Below are 21,366 nucleotides of genomic sequence, written 5' to 3'. Positions count from 1 at the left end.
GGTCTGCTGAGACCCTCAGCTCATTTAAATCAAGATTGAAGACCTTTCTGTTTGCTGCTGCCTTTAATTGAACCACATTCAATTCATATATTAATCAATTTCCTGCATTTCTGCATTTTACGACTATTTTATTTCATACACTGTTTAAAAAAAAAAGAAGTTTTAATGCAATGAATGTTCTTAATTGTTTTTAAATCTCCTTTTCTTTTGCCTTATGTTTTGATGCTTTTAATGGTTTCATGTGAAGCACTTTGAATTACCTTGTTGTTGAAATGTGCTATACAAATAAACTTGCCTTGCCTTGCCAATGAAAGTAGCAGCAGTGTTTATGGTGGTGACCCAATAATCAGATGAAATTACTGGGTAAAAATAAGAACTATACTTTATATTGCAAGAAGCAAAAAAATAAAGATGATAATGTTGGTCATTATCAATAACCCAACAGAAAGAGAAAATGAACAATAAACCTGGGTAAAAAGATAATCTTATTTTTGTTGAATTGATGACAACAATTGAAGACATTCAAATAACATGATACACTGGGTGTTATATCCATGAGTATACTGGGTACACTTTATTGATTGACTTATGTGGTCAACATCTCCTGAGTTTGGTGGGGGCAGTACTTAAAAACAACACAGAAAAATGTGTTATTTATGAATATTGAACAATTTGTCACCAAAATCCAAGATCAAACTTAAGTCCTCAGCCTCTCATTAAAACTGCCAAAGGACAATAACTGTAAAAACACGATTGAATCGGAACCCAGACTGCTTACATAGTGAAGTGGATTTATAAATGGCCCTGCTCACTCTGGAAACCTTGTCAAATTCCAGACCGGGATTTCGGTGGGCTGTGGAGATGATGAAGAATTATGAGGGCTCCCCATTTGTTTGCCACCCACTGAGCCGGTCTCATGATTTCTGCATGACAAGCCTTTGTATCTGAACTCCGTGCACATTGCCTTTTGTTCTCGTGCCCCGGTGGGCAGCCGACGGGTCAGCAGCAGCAGCACAGAGACTCCTTTCAACCGGCACCGTTTGTTCTCCGTCTCTGCTCTGCTCAGCAGGTTGACGCTCCCCCGAGCACGTCTCCCCCTCCTTCAGCTCAGCGGAAATGTATCCGCGCTGATGCCACAGACATTACGACACAGGTGACTCGATTGCGTGGGATATTTTTTTGCATGCGGTTTTTTACGCACAGGGGAGCTTCCCTGCGCGTAAAGAGTGGGGAAAGAAAAAAACACCAACGCTAAAGCGTGCTGGTGAACTTGTACCACTTTTTTTTTTTATAAAAACACACAGATAGGAGGGAGGGCTGAACATCTGCCTGAGCATACAACATCTGGACAGGACTGATTTACTGGATACAAAGGCTGACACAAATCCCACATTACGGTAAACAAAACATTTATTCTGCAGGTTATCAATGTCAAAAAACCCACGTGTTTATTCCATGTCAGTATAGTCTTTATAACATGACTCATTGGTAAAGTAGCCTTCTGTGTGTAATAAAACATGTTTTAAATCCTGTAGCATCATCTGCGGCTCCATCGCACAATGTGGGTTATTGAAGTCTCTGCAGCCCATTGATTTGATATTAATTTGAAGAGAGGGAGTTACATCACTTGTTTTCTCATTTGAGTTCATGATTAGAGAGAGCAGAAGAGGAGGGTGAATACGGAAGCAAAGGGAGGGGTTACTGTCATTTTGGGCACCGACTGCTGTTGAATTCGGTGAGAGCAGAAAAGTGCTCCACTAGGTCTCTGTTTGGTCTGTGGTTTGTGGTCCTTACTGGTATGAGCTGCTCAGATTCTGAACACGTTTGTTCTTTTTCTTCATTATTGATTGTCACATATTGTTCTTGTGTTTGTTTGTATTCAGGTTTCTCTGCTGACTGTTTGCACAGAGGTGTGTGTGTGTGTGTGCTGAAGGAATAAGAGACTCCGTCTGAGAAGCTTCCTTCTGCCGACTGAAGAGTTCCTTTTATCTTTCTTCTTAATATCTTCTATCAAGCAGCAATGATGGAGCGGATGGAGGACGATAAGGTAAATATCACTGTTTTTCCAAACTTATTGCAACATTTAAAACCTACATGTGTGATACTGCTGTACAGTTTTCTCAGATACAAACACATGACTTTAAGATGTCTGTTATAATTCCCAGTGGTCCCTGAGGAAGAGTACCAGCCATTTTGCCATTGTTTGTTATATTGTGGCCCTGTTTCGTGAAAACACGTCCTAATGAATGAGAGTGTGGTATTACGAGTCACAGAGTGGCAATTCTGTATTTTTCCATTCTGGCAAGAGCAGGCGATTGGGTGAGAGACTACCACTTCAGGAAATGAGTAAGAGAGAAAGAGTGAGACTGTCGGGTGGCAAGTTTGAACTTGTGTGTTGTAGTTTCTTGCTTCTATCTGCATCATCCTTCAAAAAGTCGGATGAGGGAATAGTAACATAACAAAAAGAGATCTGGAAAAGGGCAAGGATTGACAACTTGCAACTGCACAAATATAGAACACATATTAGGTTGTGATTTTAGTGATGATTTGGTACACAGGGGATTTAAAGTCACTCATCAAATGGTGAACTTTTGAATTTGAAAGCATAAACTCTTTGGCATTATAAAGAATATCTCAAGTGAATTTGCCTGCTGTCATGTGTCTTTGCAGACCTTCCATGTGGTTCATCTTTTAAAACATGCAGTTACTTAATTTTCATGGCTGTTACTTAAGATTTACTTCGCTGTCACTTTATCCTGTATGCAGCACTTCCTGTGTGCCAAACTGTCAAGATGTCATATCACATAAAGTTCAAACGACTGTAACACCAGAGCGTTCAGAGAGTTTTAGTCCTTATTATGAGACAAGGCTATGATGTCCCTAAGAAACACACCGTGACTTGATCTCCACTGATTATCACTATCGGTGACATTCTTTCAAGTTATTCATCACTTCCTCCCTGTTTCACTCTGACTCGTGTTGGTTTATGCAAAGACACTCCTTTAACCTTGACTTTTATCAATATCTGTGTATTTTATCTGTGAAGATAGTAACAAAATGTCCGGTAGAACATTGGGACAAAGCGCATTGTGCAATGTCTTTGTGTCTGCTTTCTGACTTGAGTGCGATTATAAATTGTGCAATAGAGCTAATTATCTTGCAACATGAAGTTTGTGTTGAACCAGTGGCGGATTTTGAAAAGACTGGATGATGAAAAATAGATTTCCTTTTATTACTGAGTCTATTTGGACCGTTAGATTCAGGATGCAAAAGTTCTTAGAAGGTTGGTGTATTAAATGAAATGTAAAAGAGATGTAGTCTCTGGGTTGGTTGTTGAATCAAAGTGAAACTTCAACGGGGATTTTCATTTTGGGCATGCCAACTCCACATAGTACACGTTAAACTTCATGAAACCAATTACTCCATTCTATTCTGCTCGGTTGGATACTTTCAAATTTAGCAAATTTCACTCCCCAGCACGCCCTGCCATGTTAGGGATTATTGTCATGTGTATTAGCTTGTTATTATGAGTTAAACCCACTTTAATTCCGAAACCAGCAGGGGGGAAAAACCATCACAATAGGATCCAGTCTTATTCTCTCAGGGTGTCTTTAGCTACTGAGCTGAGAAATACCTCAGAGCTGCAAATCATGGAGCATGTGCTGTTGTAACACCTAGCTTTCACAGCAGCGCTGCGAGCTGCTGATGCAGAAAGCTGAATACAAGACGAGAGCAGATGTAGAAAGGCTTATTGTGTGTGTGTGTGTGTGTTACCAGTGCCACTATAAAACAACAAGAGCTTTGTAGAGCCAGGGCCAAGCCATGTCCACCACACAAACTGAGGGGGCGATTGTACATAAAGTCCTTTCGCTCATTGTTTTAATCTTTTGTGTCTTTTCCTCTCTCAACAGCCGAAGAAGAAGTTGACCTTTTACCTTCTCTACAGCGTTTCAACAGCAGTCATCGGCTCGCTACAGTTTGGCTACAACACCGGGGTCATCAATGCACCCGAGCAGGTGTGTGTGTGTGTGTGTGTGTGTGTGTTTGTGTGTGTTTGTTCCTGGATGCGTGTGTTTTTGCTGGATGAGCCTTTTAATGTCCGTCGCTGAGCGTTAAGAGAGAGGGATTAATAATAGATCACTCATTGGCTAATATGAATATTGTAAGAACCAAAATGACCCTTTTAATTGCCATCGTTTCAGCACTTTAAAAAAATATTTTTGTTCTGTATCTGGTTTTGCAAGGAGGCCTAATTTACAGTTATGGTTCCTCGACAGGTCTGGTCTCATTCATTTGTAACCACAGCAATGCAAGTTGGCAAAGCTAGAAGCTACACTGCCCCGTGTGTATGTGTCAGAAACTCACGCATCAAGCACAAGCTCCGTCACTTCTGTTACAACTTCAATCAACTGTTTTGAACATAAACAACATAAGACAAACACTTACTTAAAAGCAGTCACTTCTAATCCCGGCACTCTTTTCCGCGGTTTGACAGAAACTGCGCAGGTTTTTCCAGAATGTGTCGATGGAGCGGTACGGGGAGCCTTTCAGCCCAGGAGCCAACACCATGGTGTGGAGCTTTGCTGTTGCCATCTTCAGTGTTGGCGGCATGGTGGGGTCTTTCTCCGTCGGAGCGTTGGTCAACAAATTTGGCAGGTGTGAACACCAGGAATAGACACTGTGGTGCAGGAAATATTTGAATGTGAAATGACAGACAACAAATCAGTCCTTTCAGGATTTAAATGTTACATTGTGTGACGACTATTTTGCTTTCTTTTATTTCCTTCGATTATTCAATTGGCGGAAAATGATTTGGCAACTTTCAAAATAGATGAATTGCTTGAGTCATTTCTTTCGGTAGAATGGAAAACATTTCCTGCTTTCTTTGTGGAATCTGATAGCAAATGAAATATTTTTGGTTTTGGACTGTTGTTTCGACAAAGAAATGTCACAAGAAGACTTCCCCTTGAAGTCTGGGAAATTGTGATTTTGTGATTATTTTCAATTGAGAAGATTGCAAAAGCAGATGAATTGATAATAAAAATAATAATTAGCTGCAGCCCTCATTTCCTATATACTATTTAGACATGCCTTTCATAGTTGCTTTATTTTACTCACTCATGTCCTTTCCTCCTTGTCTCTCTTCAGGATTAAGTCCATGCTGCTCTCCAATATCCTGGCTGTACTTGGCGGGGGTCTCATGGGACTGTCGGCTTTGAGTCGATCTTATGAGATGGTCATTATCGGTCGCTTGATCATCGGAGTGTTCTGCGGTATGTGCACGGGACTGACACCCATGTACGTGGGCGAGATCGCTCCCACCGCTCTCCGAGGAGCCTTCGGCACGCTGCACCAGCTGGCTTTAGTTATTGGCATCCTGGTGGCACAGGTATGATGCCGAGATATTAAAACTGTGATTATATTATTGATGCTTTTTATATTCGATTGTGCAAAAGCTGTAGATTTCTGCAGAATAATGTGGACAACGGATATCAGCTAAGAATTTCATGTCCATCACAATAAACAGATTGCAACGCTCTTCTATCGTACAAAATGCTTTCTTCAGCTCACCAAAGCTTTTTGGACATCTTGCCGTCATCAGAGCGGTATCGGAGGTTGTTTCTTTCTAATTTAAAGTCTATTTATTTATTTGTCGTTTGACTTAAAGCTCATCAGTATACAAAACAAAATCATCATCCACTTTTTTTTCAGTGAAAATATGTTTACAAAATACCATATTGTACCAGTGGTTACCGAAATGTACAAGAAAAATGTATCTGACCATAAATACAAAACATATAACATTACAAGCATCTGCACAGAATATTTTTCAGCAAACAGAACATTTAATTTTAACCATTCAAATGGTAATAAGTTGAATATCCACTTTTCAATACAAACCAACACATATTGTATTCTTTCAACCTCATTTTTCAAAGCACAAAATCGTCAAATCTCTTCCATCTCTTAATATTTACCGATCAATGGACTCTATATGAAGAAACTGGGAACAGCCCTGGATGCTACTCTGATAAAGACAAGACAGCTGAAAATGTTTGGTGAGGAGATGAAAGCATGGTGCAGTGAGGAAGAGCTCTGCGACTTGTTTTAGTTTGATCAAACTGAAACTCACCTCATGTGAGTCCATTATAAGTCTGTCTTCCCCTGTTGTCTACCTATTTTAGATCTTCGGCCTCGAGTTTATTCTTGGCTCTGACACTCTGTGGCCTCTGCTGCTGGCTCTCACCATCCTGCCGGCCATCCTGCAGTGCGTCATGCTGCCTTTCTGCCCTGAAAGCCCCCGCTACCTGCTCATTTCCCTCAACAAGGAAGAGGAGGCAAGAAAAGGTCCGTTTTGAGACATTATGCCAACAAGATGGCAACTTAGGGTTTTAATGAGACTGCATCGAGAATTACTCTTGCTTTATAAATGATCTGCGGATTGAAGCATGGCCCTGTGATTTATGAAAGTTTAACCACATTATGTTCCAAGACCCTTTCAGGTTACATCATATTTACACAGTAATGTCGCTATTCATCCATCCCGCCTTCTCTCTGCAGCGCTGGTGCGTCTGCGCGGCTGTGAGGACGTGAGCGATGATATTCAGGAGATGAAGGAAGAAGGGATGAAGATGGCCATGGAGAAGAAAGTCTCCATTCTCGAACTCTTCCGATCCCGAAAATACCGTCAACCAATCATCATCGCTATAGTCCTCCAGCTCTCTCAGCAGCTGTCTGGCATCAACGCTGTGAGTAAACGCCGAGTCCTATGATGGAGCACATTGTTAGTGATATGATCATCAAGTGTCAGTCCATGTCATCTCATACGTTCATCTTCAAAGAAGCATTCACTGAAATTATACAAATGTGTCTGACAAGCACATGACGGAGAGATGCTTCTTGGCTCCAGGCAATGTTAGATTGAGTGGAATAATCTAAGCCACGAAGGGTCGACAGAAGAGGCCAACACAATGGTATTAGATCGGTATTTTGACTAAATGTGTTAACGTTCCCTCGTCTGACCTGACAATCACAGTAAAGCCACAGCTGCCTGCGGCTACAGGCTGCAACATCGACTGAACTGACAGATATATGAACACTCATGAGCTATCTCACTCACCAGCACCGCAGCTAGTCGAGTTGAGTCTTTCCGCTCAGTATTAGTTTCATGTACCACAACTTGTGACAAAAAATACGAGCTAGCTACCTACCCAGCACCAAACACAGGATGCATATATGCTTGCAGATGCTTGAGAGAGCCACCGGCAGCAGTACACATGAACACAGAGGAGCATTCAGCTGCTACAAAGCCCGACACAGATACAACACATGTTTGATTGCTAACAAATTTAAAAAGTGTTAATATGTCAGTGTTGTGTTTAAAGCTTGTTGATCTGCCGCCAAGACTATACTCTAATTTTAGTCACTAAAATAACGAGTTACTCATACAGTCTTCCTCCCCCTCCAGGTGTTCTACTACTCTACAGGTATATTTGACACAGCTGGTGTGACTCAACCCATCTACGCCACCATAGGAGCTGGAGTTGTCAACACTGTGTTTACCGTTGTCTCTGTAAGTTTCTGACTGCACATTTGGTGTCTCAATACAAGGAATGATTTATATTTCTTGGATTATTAATTGCTATTTTTCTTGTTTTGACTCCAGCTCTTCCTGGTTGAACGGGCGGGGCGAAGGACGTTGCACCTGATTGGTCTGGGTGGAATGGCTATCTTTGCCCTCCTTATGACGATCTCCCTGTCTTTGGTGGTGAGTGATGTGATGGTTCTCTCGTGACCTTACAGAAATAAAAAAGTGTCCCTATTGCTCCCCCATTACATCTTGTTCTCACTCTCTTTATTTCTCTCTCTGAGCAGAAGACAAATTCGTCTCTAAGCTACCTGGCCATCGTGGCTGTGTTTGGCTTTGTTGCCAGTTTTGAGATGGGTCCAGGTCCAATCCCCTGGTTCATCGTGGCAGAGCTCTTCTCCCAGGGGCCCCGACCTGCTGCCATAGCCGTCTCTGGTTTCTCCAACTGGACCGCCAACTTCCTGGTGGGGCTGGGCTTCCCTAAACTGGAGGTATGGTAAAATAATGAACTTCACGAAACTCTTCAGCTGTACGAGCAGTTCTGTCTTTAATAACAGACATCTCTCTCTTCTTCTCTCAGGAACTGTGTGGCCCTTATGTCTTCATCATCTTCATGGTCTTCCTCATCGTGTTCTTCATCTTCACCTTCCTGAAAGTGCCTGAGACCAGAGGAAGAACCTTTGACGAGATTGCGCAGGGATTCGCTTCCAGTGCAGGGAAAGCCTCCACAGAGCCTGAGGCAGTGGTCGCTGGCCTGACAGAAGGCAACGAACCTGCTCCCATGTCCCCCACAGACAAGGTTCCCATGGTGGCTCTTCATTAGAGGGAAGACGGAAGACTCAGGGTACAATACAGACAACAGATTTCAAATACATTGATATTGTAAGGAGCTATATTTCATACAAATGGTGAGAGAGCAGCTGTGTGTGTTTAGAAAAAGCCAACGAAATACAGTGTTAAAGATTCCCCATTTACAAATGCTAAATGAATTGTCAGAGTTCCCTCTAATCCTGCTTTAAACACGGGGCCAAACTTAACTGAATTACTACTTAATATTTGTTGACATGGCCGCTGCCAGCTCAACGCATGCTGCCATATAAGAGGATCAACACATGTTGTGTGTTAAGTCCCAGGTCTTCAGCTACCCCCAGTGTTAAAAGGTTGTGGGATATGGGGGGATTTATGTATTCAGGTCAAGCTTGAAAAGCCGTTTTTGGAGCCCAGTAGTTTGACCCAAAAAAAAAAAAGACTGACTTGCTGTGCCTTGCTGCCAGGGGGGGGGGAGCCACGTTCTCTTGAGTCGACAGAATAAATGTAGAGGCGCTACAGTAAGTCCCTCCCCCTTTCAGGTGCACAAAAAAGTGCTGACTATAGACTTAGAATAAATATATCTGACAATGCAGAACATAATACATATTTCTTCTCAGCCTGTAGCATCCCCTGAGAGTACAGGATGTTTGTGTGTTGTCTGATAATTTGTACTGTCTGCTTCAGGTATTTTGTTTTTATGATAACGAGGTGTAGTCGAGCACTGCCGGGGCCCTAAAAAAGTCTCCTTATAGGCTTTCTGCTCTAAAAAACACAACTTAATCTCTTGTGTTCTATGTTTTCATGTACAGTCAGGATATCATAGTGCAGTCGTTTATGCAATTCAGCCGTTGGGTACAAAAACTCAGCTGGCTACTGGTTTTATACTCGGCTTCTAACTGGGAAAACACATGTATCATCACTCTTGACATCAGTACGCAGCAGTAACTTCTGCACAATAGGTCATTCAAGTAAATATCTTACAATCTCTAAAATAGTGTTACATCAAATCAAAATGCATTGAAACACATTCAAGTGTACTTAAACAACACCTATGGCAGTCTAAACAAGATATTAGCCACTTGGGATAGTGATGTTAAATAAAAGCACGAAATGAATTGTATTTTAAAGCACAGAAAATGTCTTATTGTATGTTTTTCTTTCTCATTGTCTAAAAATCACGTGTACATATCGCAGATTCTCCAGTTACTGCATCGTGATCATCTATTACAGCCTAGTATACATGCTTAGGAATGTTGTGTCAATGTTTGTACAGTTGCATCCTCCTCTTGGCGCACACTCTTAAGGAAGCACTGTTCAATGCTTGAGCTCAGCAGCCTTTTAATTTGCACTTTGGCAGTCGGACTACTTTGCAATGATTGTTTGTTTTGTGTATGGCTCTCTGTAAATACGCTGTATGTGTTAGGATGTGTATGGTGTTTGGTTGTTACTTGTGCCAGATAATACTGTGTCATCTATGTTATATCCACTGATTTTCTTGCACTGTTACTATGGTGAATGTCACTAAGTTCCTCAACAGTAAACGGAAGTGAGAAGTTGAGTGTTGAATGTGTGTGCGAGTCACATAAGAAATAAACCTGAACTATTTTTCTATGGTGCAGTCCTCTATTATCCTGCTGTAAAAGTAGACACTTGCTTTGAGAAACTAAAAAGGAAATAAAGTTGTCTTGAATTACCAGCATAAGCAGTCTGTAATGCTACGAGTCAAAGCACTGGATGTTTGATGTAATTGCAGTCTTGCAGTGCTTACATGAACGTGTGAGAGGTTTGTCTGATATTTTGTCTGGTCTCCACTTCTGCACGGTGGCAACTCCCATTTCCTTTTCTCCATCGCGGCAAAACCTCAGTCAGCAGTGCATGTTCCACACTGTAGAGCTAACCCACCGTCTGAAACACTGAAATAAAGACATGAGTTGAAAAGCAGACTTCAGTTTCTCTCTTTGTCTGCTGCTGCTGCTGAAACGTTGGGTTTAAAAAGATGCATTCACGGTTGGGATGACATTTCAGGAGTGCATGCGTGAGGAGGAGTTATGAGGTCAGATTCCCTCTTGGGTCACATGGTTTCAAAAGCCAAACCAGAAGAACACACACGTAGAGACGCAAGAGAAATTCAACCTCAAAGAGGAATTCCCCTGAAAATGTCCTTTAACATTGCAGCGCTGAAGAAAACATTCTTCTGAAATTACAGGGCTTTGCTTTTTGTTTTATGAGTGCAGTTGCAAGCATTTTTTTAGGAAGGAGACCATAAAAACATCAGGGCTGCAGCTAACAATTATTTCCTTATCGCTTAGATTACAGATTAATTTCCTCCAACGGTTTATAATTTGGTCATAAATTGCCAGAGCGCCTCTTAAAATCTTTTTTCCTGTCATTGAAGACCAAAAGAAGCAGAAAATAATATCATTTGAGAAGCTGGCACTAGTCATTTTTTTGAAATATAGACATATTATTCAAGATGGCACAGGGAACAAGTTCTCGCACACCAAACTGAAAATGAATTAAGAAGTTTTAATTCCCTGCTTAATGACTGAAGCACCGTGATCCATCTCCCACTTCACTCTACCTCTCGGAGCAAAGAGCCCTGGGTAAAGGGCCCCCGGCAGGCTGGGAATGGGGCCATCTAACGGTGTCAAGCCAATAGGCAGCATCTCCCTGCAAGAGTCTACTGAAGAGCATCTCCCTGCAAGAGTCTACTGAAGAGCATCTCCCTGCAAGAGTCGACTGAAGTCTCACTCAATGCAGCGAACTGGGGCATGAAAGCCCATCAACAAGCTGCAGTACTGCGGTCTGACCAGCGGGTGGCGTGCGTGAGCCGAAGGGGTGTTCAGCTGCGTGTGTTTGCGTGCACGTGTGTGTGTGCGTGTGTGTGTTTGTGTGTGTGTGTGTGTGAGTGCGTGTCTAGATACTGTCTGGATGAGCAATCCTGTGAGGCGACAGAGGGGAGAGGAAGAGAGGGGGGGGGGGGTGTTAGGAAGAGAGAGGATGAAGAGCATCCAAAAATGTGTTTTAATTATATTCATTTTCCATAAAAAGGTAGAACAGAGAGAGATCAAGCAAAAAAAAGGGAAAAGAAGTTGGGCAATCTCACATGGCACAGCTTGAAAAATGCAAGTTAGCACAGCGTGGAGACATGTGAGCGATGCCACAGTCTGCCAGCCGGCCTCGCTGAAATTTGTGCTCTGCATTTTGAGGAGAGCTGGAACTGATGTCGTTAAGACGTGTCTAGACAGTTGTTCTCGAGACCGAACAAACTTGTTTATTAATTTGTCCACCTCCTTTTCCCTCTGTCAGTCTCTCTTGTTGACTCTGCCTTGCTTTCTCTCTCTGTCTTTGTTTCTCTCAAATAAAAAAACCAAAAAAAAAACCTCTCCCACTTTCCTCCTCCCACCCCGTCTCTCTGACAACAGTGTTTTGTTTACTTCCTCTATTGGCAGTGTACTTATTGTATGTGCTGCTCTGTAAATATGTTTCTCCTTCCCTCACGCATCCACCCCCCATCCTCCCTTGCTCTCTCTCTCTCTCTCCCTCTCTCAGATAAAGGGAGCAAACAGACTCCACCCCCTCTCTCACCCCCCTCTCCCTCTCCCTCCCTAGCTCTGTCACACATACTCACTCTATCTCCTTCTTTCATGCTCTCTCCCTCCCTCTCTCTCTGTCAGTGTCATTCTGTAGTGGAGATGTGGAGTGTCTTTCTTTCTCTCTGTCTGTTTTTTCAGCCCAATTCAGCTGAGGAAGGTAAGAACTAAACTTTCACTTGGTCTTAAATTCATTGTTGCCTTGCGCGTGTTTACGAGAGTATAGCGGGAAGGAGAGTTTCCACAGCGCTCCCATCATGTGCTCATAATGAGCCTAAGTGAAGGATGGAGACTTGGTATGCGTCTGTAATAGCTCTCTAAGAATGTGGCTCTCTCTGGGAATGTTGGCCACTTTGAGGATGTGTGAAAGTGTGGCAAGTCAGCGTAGGGACGCAACAACACAAGAAAGTCTGATTCATTCTCAATTTTTGGGGCCTCACATCCAGCTTGGGACCCCCTGAATAATTACCCCGTCCCTCCCCCTCCCCCCTGCTCACACAGTCCGGTGTGCGTTCATTTTGTGTGCTGTGTCTGAGTGCATGTGTGTGGATATGCATATGTATTCAGATGCTTGCGAGTGCCACTGGCAGCAAATCAGATAGTACTTTGTTGGCACAGATGTGCCAGGTGCGTGCCGGGGCCAATCAAGCTCTCGCAACAAAAGAATATGGAAATGAGGCGGGAGACAAATGCAAAATAAGTTGCATCAACCATTTCTCTTTCACATATTAACCCCTGTGTCACTCGTGGTCTCGCGTATGTGACAGCCGGAGACCCCTGCCCCCTCTAAGGCACTCTTATCAGTGTGGCCCCCTCGTCTCCGGTCTCCTCAGCGAATGTGCTCCGCTCTTAACGCCACACACTTTGTCTGTATATGGGCTACTTGGACATTTTGGAGATCTGAAAAAGTGCAAAAGTGAGTGGAGTGAGTGAGTCAGTCCGTAATGAAAAGAGAGACTCAGAGACTGTCTGGAAAAGCTGCTAACCTGATATTAATTTGATGACTCAAGCTGCCTTTAAATGTATGTGTGTATACATTTGTACATACGTGTGTGTGTGTGTGTGTGTTGTTATAAGTGCTTCCTATACATAACTTCGGCTCCTTGGTTTCAGCAGGCAGCACACAAATTACTTTCAAAGAATCTGGCTGCATGTTGGAAAGAGCTGCACCTGTTCACGCACATCTCCCCTCGGCTTCAGTTTACTGCGAGGTGTGTGTCAGTAATAGTCTTCACCAGATATACGTCGGCCTCATGCCACAGATTTGAGCTGTGTTTGTAACAGATGGCCTGGACTAAGATGAGACAGAATGAGAGAGCGGGAGAGCGGCTGCACAGCGTTACTGGCCTACTGACTGACTGTTTGATTGAGAGCTCTTCATAATACAGTATTAACCCAATAGCATGGACGTCCATACAAATCCACATGAATTGAACCATATAGTTATGTCACGAAGGGAGGATTTGGAGTCTGCCTCGGATTTGATTGCAGAAAATGAGGCGTCTGTCTGGACTGACTGATATTGCTGTCTGTCGTTCTCTTGTTCATTGTCTGTCTAATGCTTATGAAGTATGTCTGTGTATAACAACCCCTATTCTTGTCTGCTTTCACGCCACAAACCATAAGGAAGTGTCATTTCAAGCCGTACATTCTTGCGGTGAAGAGTATGAAAGCTAGTTTTCTGCCTCTTTGCATGCAGACAAACTGCAGAGTGTGAGTGACAGGGTGTTTGATTTATCACTCTCGCTAGCTGACTGTGTAAGTGTTGACACGTTCGCCCACATGCATTGTTGATGTGAGGTACTGTTCAGAAGCCACATGGCTGGCCTCTAAATTGTTGGATCTGTGTCGAGGATTGCGTGTTTCACTGTTCACATTGGATTAACACACCACACTGGGGGGGGGGGGGGGGGGGGGGGTCTGTGCAGGAAGCACACCTGATGCCCCTCAAGCTCTTCCCATCATGGATGAGTGGTGATGCTCACTGAGCTATATCCTGAAATGAACCTTCTATCATTAATAGAACTTAAGTCAGACACTGAAAAAGGGTATTGACTCTGATTTTGCCAAAAGGCAACAGGCTGCACAAGCTGTAGACTAAATGTTTATCAGTAAACTGATTAAAATGCAAATGACTTTCTGTGTAAAAAAAATTCTAATTAAATCCAATCAAGTGAAAAAATGAATGCAGGTGTTATCTGCAGTGGTGGAAAGTAGATACATATTCAAGTCATTATGTAAACTTTGGAGTATTTCGCTTTTACAATATTTTCGACTTGTAACATTCCCCCTCTGCATTTCAGGAGGGGGGGGGGGGCATTGTCCTTTTAAAAAAAACACACAACATTTATCTGACAGCTACAGCTATTTTCAGATATCACATAAAACAATATGATGAGCTTTTATAACATTTCAACAATGCGTTCTTAATTGATATAAACCCAGTGGCTCCCAGTGTTGGACCATACAATAATTCCCCTAAAGTTAGTCCCGTCGCAGAAGCGTAGCACCCTCCTTCTGGTTACCTTTGAGTCTCTGTTGACATGTTGAGGGCCGTTGAGAGGCGATCGAAATGCTCCCAAAACTCGGATCTTCTACCTTTCAAGCTAAACTAAGGTTAGGCGGCTGCTGAAAGTAGAACACAACATCTGTAGAAGACAACTTTGGAAGTACCGGTCGTGTTTCACCTCTTTTGGTAGAAGCTTACCACCTTCAGACACATCTGCTCCTGCGCCAAGCTACCGAGTCCGAAACCTTTACTGACATAAGTAACTGTAATAGATTTGCTGAATTTCAAATTTTGAATCCCCGAGACTATTACTGGAAAAAGTAATAATTTTACTGAAGCCAATAACGTTACTGCACAACAGTGGTGTCCGGGGCCCGATAATGAGATCCATATTTGGAAGTTTTAACAAACGGTAGTTTTATATTGGCCGCCAGGATTTTATAAAATACATGTAACACAAACAAATAATTTTGATCTTTTTAATTAAGTATTGTGGCCAAGATGCATACTAAGCTGGACATTTTACTGTTATAAAAATCAACCTGTCAGCTTTGTACATTTAAATTAGATTTTTGAATGCCGGACTCACTGATTACGCTCATCTCTTATATTTGAGTATTTTTACATTGTAGCACTGGAACTTCAAATGAATTAAAGGATTTTCCACCACCGGTGACCCCCGCCCACCGTACAGAAATGAAAAAACAGACACCAGGATCCTTTATCCTGGGTGTAGTGAGACACTTTTTCCGGACACGATGAATTGGAGATAAGAAAATAAAGGACGTGCTTGTCACACAGTGGGAGTGCAGCAGGGCGGATGCCACTAACAGCCCTAAAAAGCTCTCTTTGAGTCCCTCTTGCCTGCATATGCACCGAGCTGCAGAAAGAGAGAAACCACATGTTGGCGCTGAAGTGGAGGAAGCAGCATCCCCATCATTGACACTGCAGCACTACACTGCGACCAGGCTTTATTTTTAGCTGTGTTATTGCATGTCATTTTTAAAAGCAACATCATTTTCTGTAGCTGTTGAGAGCTCCGTAATTCCTCAAATAAATCACATAACTGCCATTTGAGTTATGAGAGGTTGAAGCCGTCAGACGGCTGCGAGCCAAGACTCTCTGCTTTGAGGCAGTCAGTGTCGGCGCAGATAGTGTCATAGATAATATGCGCCTGTGTGGACGGGCAACAAATTAGAGCCAAAAATGTAATTGAAAGATGAATGTGTGGTATGGACTGCTGCGACAGAGGAATGTAGTTTGGCGTTTTGGATTTCACACGAGAGCTGCACTTGGCAGTTTTGCATGTTGGCTTTCGACTAAGCAGCACGAGAGCAAAGTTTGATTGTTGAAGGCTTCACGATTCAGAAATGACAGAATGAGATGACAGTAAACTGATCTCCTCTCAGATTTACATTCCTTCTCCTTCGTGGCTGTTGAGGGTGGAGATGGTGATGACAATATGTTTGTAGCAGGTTCTGTTTCTGATAAGTAGGATCTCAGTGCTGTTGAGGAGAAACTTTTGTATTTTCCTTTTATATTTATATTTTATGTTTCCACTTTGCACAAATTACGCTCATCCAGCGAGCAATTAAGTGCAAACTTAAAACTTAAAGCTTCTTTCTTGACAAATCCAAGCATTCCTCGGCCTAAAATACACAACGCAATTGGGCTAACCTATTTTAAAACGAGTGAAGAGTGAAGTCTCGGAATATACCTGAACAGGTTTAAACAATGGTTTGACAGTATTTTGGGAAGTAGACTTATTTGCAGAGCGTTAGATGAGAAGATTGATGTCTATATGGTAAATATGGTCCCACAACTTAGCTTAGCATAAAGGCTGGAAACAGAAGAACACAAATAGACTGGCTCATATAACAAAATCTGCCTATCTGCACCTTTAAGGCTCACTAATTAACATCATTTGTTTAATCAAGAAATACTCAGGCACATGACGAGCCATGAATCCAAAAATGGTCGTTGTTATATTTCTGTTTTTGCACGAATTAAAACAAACAATATTTTGTGAGTCATCGAGGGTCAAACTATTCCTTTAAGATGTAGTTCCTGGTAAGATGGTAACCTTACCTGCTGTCTTATTTTTGCAAACGTCTTGTAATCAAGCATGAGAGTCAGTTTTGGTTAAATGTTCTCCTACCTGTGCCTGTTGCTGCCTGTTCAGCGACACATTGCAGGCGTTGCTCTGTCATCTTACCTGGCTTAAGTGCTGTTTGTTGCAGCTGCACTTTCATTCAGCGCCGCCAGAGATCCTTTGAAAACTCCCTTTGACGTGTGCATGCATATTTCTGGAATCACGTTAATCCCCCTCTTTCCTCACTCCGCCACACTCCCCCCTCCTGCTCCCGCTCTGTCTTGGCGTATCACTCTCCCTTTGTGGTTGTTTGTAATGATGGCTTGGTGGAGGCCTTGTCCTTGACTGACTGTCTGTGGGCGTGGAGCATCTGGAGCGTATATAGAATGGGTGGAGATGGGTGGATGAGTGGACAAAAGACAAAACACCATCTGATCTGACCGCTGCCGAGAACGCTTGCAGCCATTGCTGGAATTGTTGGTGGAAATGTGTGTGTGTGTGCATGTGTGTGTGTGTGTGTGTGTGTGTGTGTGTTCCTGTAGCTTGCTGTTACCTGTGAGCTCTGCGACTCTGTGTACACTTTGCAGGTACATTTACTCTGGTGTTAAGGTATTTTACACACTCACAACCCTCTAGTCCGTGTTAATATTTACACCGAAGTTCTTTTGCTGGATTTCAGGAGGGGGGGGGAGTGTGCGGTAATGTAGCATACATCCACCGTCAGAGAGGCGTGACATGAACAACAGCACTACACTTGGCGCTGGAGAGTGTCGGTGCATGCATGGCCACACAGAGAGGAGAAGTGTTGGGCAAAGACAGATGGGATGGAGAGAGGGTCACTTAGCTGAAGTGAACTAATGCAGGACACCTCTTCACAACAGAAAAGAGCTTTTACACCAACGCCACACACGGAGAGAGAGGGGTAAAGCATGAAAGAAGCACATTCAAATGCAGAAACACAATCCTCTCATCCTCTTCTCATTCCTGTCTCATAATCCTGCCTTTTTTCATTCTTTTGTCTCCTCTTGCTCTCTGTCTTCCAGTATCAAAGCATTGTGAAACAAAACAGCAGATCTGACATCAATAATTGAGCATAGCCTATCTCCTTATTACGTACAGAGATGCCTACCCTGCTGTCACTTTTTTAGATGAATAATACACACATGCAGAGAGAGATGAAAGGGACAAGGGGACAAGATGGAGGTAGAAAAGGGGGGGGGGGGGGAATGTATGGAGCGGAGTGAATAAAAGACCAGAGTGGAGCAGGGAGACGTGAGAGACAGCGTGCATTAACACAGCACTCAGGTCCAGATTGCAGACTCAGCACTTCTCCAAACTGTCAGGGACAAACTTTGAGTGTCTTGGCCCTCAGATGGACCAATAACAGAGATGCTGTCGCGCAGTTCTCTGAGAGTTAAATAAAGAGGCTTTTACTGCTCAGTGGACCTGGTAGAAATTGTCCCTCTCTTTTGTTCAACATTGTCGCACACACACACACACACAAGAGCCGGTCATGAGGCCTCAGCTCAAGCTAATCCTTGAGAGGTGTGTCTAACACAGCACTCAACGCTGATCTTAGGATGTAGAGGTGAATTATTCAACATACTAATGTCACGCAATGAGACACGCATGACGCTCTTTGAACATTGCTCCATGTAATCCTCATGTACAGGTCAGGTTTGTCTCAGAAAGAGCAGAACAACGTGAGGACCTGGGGTCCCCAAGGCCTCACGACAAGAAGCTAAATAGTAGAGGCATAAATATTAATGTCAAAATAGTTTGCTGCGTATTATTTATGCATGACTCTGCCCCGAAGCTCAGCGTTAATTGAATTTGGAATGACACGTTGGCAGCATTTGTGTGTGTGTGTGTCCTTATCGGATATAAATAGGATGGTGCTTAATGAGGTCAGAATGCATGATATGCGTTTAATGCCTATGTTTGTACATATACAAATGATTTTTGACAAACGAAAGATCATGGAAATGATCATGAAGTTGAATCATCAGCTCTCTAACATTAGGACTGTTGTGTTCGACTGCATTCGTTTTAGCTACAGGTGTATCAACTGGCAACCAAGCGTACCATTCTGTTACAGATGTATCAAATAAAACAGGAAACGTGTGCCACTAATGGAAATCACCATTGTTGTGAAAACATTTAAAGATCCTGGCTTTGTGGATTTAGTCTTCTCCTTGTTGCTGATTTCATCCTGATCGTCTCTACGACTCCAGCTGCCAAGCTGTCCAGACGTGAGCACTAAAAACGATTTATTTCAATGCCCGTGGCTGCATATAGTCCTTCCCTGTCACAGTCCATTTGTGTACTTTTCTTGATACAATTCATATCACTCCACAATCCTGGAGGGATCCTGCAAAATGTGTGAATTTAGAAAGATTGACATCAAGACAAGCTAGTGGGTGAAAACAGACAGACAGACTGGAGGCTTGTAAAAGGGAAAAAACAAGAAGGGAAATGAAGGATTGGAGGACAGACTTGCAGGGTCTCCATCTGTGAGTGTAATCCTTCGAAAAAGAAATCAGTTTACAGCACGGTCACAGAACAGATAGGTGGGGGTGAATTCATGTCATAAGCCACGAAAGATATCAGTTTCTTGTTTTTTGTTTGATTTATTGAGAAGACAGAGGGATTCAGTGTGAGTGAGCGAGCCTGCACACCTGAGAAATAAAAAGAATGTCGCTATCTCAGTGAATCACCGGCTTTGTGGCGAGACAGGGCACCTTTTCAAATCCCATCCTGTGTGCGCGTGATGATTATGTTGATAATACTTTCCGTGTCGCTCTTTGTCTGCTTTTCACAGAGAGAAATAAAACCTCCTTCGTCTCCGGTGGAAGATTATGTGATGTGAAACGGAAATGATGGCATGAAAATTGTATGACAACAACGAGAAGAATTATCTATTTGTAAACAAAGGCGGATGGCGCGTGTCTCAACAGCCCTTTGCGTGATTCGTGTTGTGCTTGATGAAATCCGACACTGCATACTTTTGTCCATGAACTCCATCTGTGCGAGCATCCGAACCTGAAGTCGTTTGCATTTGCCACCTCTGTGTGCATGAGAAACGTTGGCTTGCGTTCAATCGGCGGCTCCTCAACAGAGAACCGAGCGCAGACTTTGCCAGACTGAAGGAACACCACGGTTTTGGAATACTAATGGGAAATTCAAGGGCTTCAGCTTTGTGTGGGAAGCTGCAATGTGTCAGCACGCAGCACTCAGCATTAAAGTCACTTGGTGTGTGTGTGTGTGTGATCTTTATGCCAGCTTGCTTTTTAAAGCACTTAAACCTAAAAGCAAATCATGGGAAAATACACCAACATGAAAAGCTTTCCCTCTAAATCAGTGGAAATGAGCAAATGTCTGTTGATACCTCACACGATGGTTCCCTTTGGGACACAAGAAGCGTCAGCTTGCTAAGTTTCAACACAAAGTGACAGTAACTGTTATGGCCTTTTAAAGTTGGAAAATGTGACCTTTCGTCACGGTGCCCCATCAGGTCAATCAGTTACATTTTTATAAACACCAGAACATTGTGCCAAACTGCATCGTCGCTCAGAATCGCTTATTCGGTTTGACAGATGCACACAGCTGGAGCGCTCCCTGCTTTTATGGCATGGGGGAGCGAATCGATCTGGACTTGTTCCTCAGACCAGTAAAAGGTTAAACGACTGTTGACCCTAAAAACCAGACTTCACAAAGTCTGTCTCAACTTCAGCATTACTGGAGCAGATCCAAATTTTAGCTCTTTAGTTTTAACTCTCACTCTGTTCTGGTTTAAACTCTTTAAATCGAAAGCTGTACTTGTTTGTCTGTTCTGTTCTCTCACTCCTTGTCTCTGCTTCCTTTCCTGTCAGTGATGCTGCTGGACACAACAGAGTCTACCTCCGAGCTGGGCTGGACCACCTATCCAGACACGGGGGTAAGCAGACCTTTCTCTAGTGCTCTCCAGCTGTTGGAAGCATTACAGCATTCATGTTGGGGGCCAATCCAATGTGTCGCGCACATGTTACACATGGTTACGTTTTAAGTGTGCTCTTAGAATCACATTCTTTGTTGGGCTTTGTGTTGTAAACACAATAATACATTTCACATTATTTTACAAAAACGGTCCTGTTAGGTAACTGATGCAGAGGTAAACATTCAACATAATCTGATGATCATTTTCTTGATGAATCAATTTATTTATTAATCAGAAATAGGGAGACATTCGCATCACCAATTCCTGGAGCATATAAGGTTATTTCATCCGACGACAGCCCTATTTATTAGGTTAGTCACGGTCCTGTATGTAGTTATGATGACAATTTTGTGCTGGGTATAACCAGAAAAAAAAGACTTGTCGATGAAGAATAACCACGTCTGTGCTTCTCGATCAATCTTAACTGATATTATAACTAAATTACATATCAATTTACAAGCTGGGTTTTTCAAAAATAACATTCATGCCAAGATCACTCTGCTCTGTAGATGTGTTGATTCAAGCTTACACATCCAAGCTCTTAAAAGTCTGTTTAAGATAGAGACAGACATCAAAATCAAACATGACTACTGTCGTGTCGTTTTGCTTGCTGGCACATTTGTCAAGGCTGCATTGATTGCAATGATTCAAATAAACAGCAGGAATAAACAGCAGGCCTCCACTAAACAGTCTCTGCTATTTGCTGTTGTGGACATGTCATTGCTGCAGACAATTACAGTTTGCAGAAAGTTACAGATCTCAGATCAGGAATAAGGATCAACGTCCGTTAAGGGATAA

At 42.8% G+C, this 21,366-nt stretch overlaps 2 protein-coding genes across 2 annotated transcripts in view; both read left to right on the top strand.

The window, feature by feature from the left end:
- Positions 1–1,741: 1,741 nt before the first annotated feature.
- slc2a3b (solute carrier family 2 member 3b) lies at positions 1,742–10,330 on the top strand. Its single transcript, XM_079275568.1, has 11 exons — positions 1,742–1,796; positions 1,884–2,047; positions 3,912–4,016; positions 4,496–4,656; positions 5,149–5,389; positions 6,186–6,348; positions 6,562–6,749; positions 7,469–7,573; positions 7,667–7,768; positions 7,876–8,079; positions 8,169–10,330. Exons 2-11 carry the CDS (start codon positions 2,021–2,023, stop codon positions 8,409–8,411), a joined length of 1,539 nt encoding a protein of 512 aa, XP_079131694.1. The 5' UTR covers positions 1,742–1,796; positions 1,884–2,020; the 3' UTR covers positions 8,412–10,330.
- Positions 10,331–12,093: 1,763 nt separating this feature from the next.
- ephb6 (eph receptor B6) overlaps positions 12,094–21,366 on the top strand; it is a gene marked incomplete at its 5' end in the record, with an annotated part of 31,764 nt that continues 22,491 nt past the window's right edge. The window contains 2 exons of the mRNA XM_079274540.1: positions 12,094–12,151; positions 20,465–20,529. Coding sequence (XP_079130666.1) covers positions 12,094–12,151; positions 20,465–20,529 — 123 coding nt within the window. The remainder of the gene's footprint in view (positions 12,152–20,464; positions 20,530–21,366) is intronic.

The sequence above is a fragment of the Melanostigma gelatinosum genome, assembly GCF_949748355.1.
Source record: "Melanostigma gelatinosum genome assembly, chromosome: 9".
In the NCBI taxonomy this organism is placed as follows: Eukaryota; Metazoa; Chordata; class Actinopteri; order Perciformes; family Zoarcidae; genus Melanostigma; species Melanostigma gelatinosum.
The sequence above is the reverse complement of the archived record's forward strand: the minus strand, read 5'-3'. Positions and strand labels throughout refer to the sequence as shown.

Bases quoted from the DNA above. Each gene is read 5' to 3' on its own strand.
- slc2a3b (XM_079275568.1), top strand. From the start codon at position 2,021: ATGATGGAGCGGATGGAGGACGATAAG. The intron at 2,048-3,911 runs GTAAATATCACT...CTCTCTCAACAG, and splicing joins AGCGGATGGAGGACGATAAG to CCGAAGAAGAAGTTGACCTT. The intron at 4,657-5,148 runs GTGTGAACACCA...GTCTCTCTTCAG, and splicing joins TTGGTCAACAAATTTGGCAG to GATTAAGTCCATGCTGCTCT.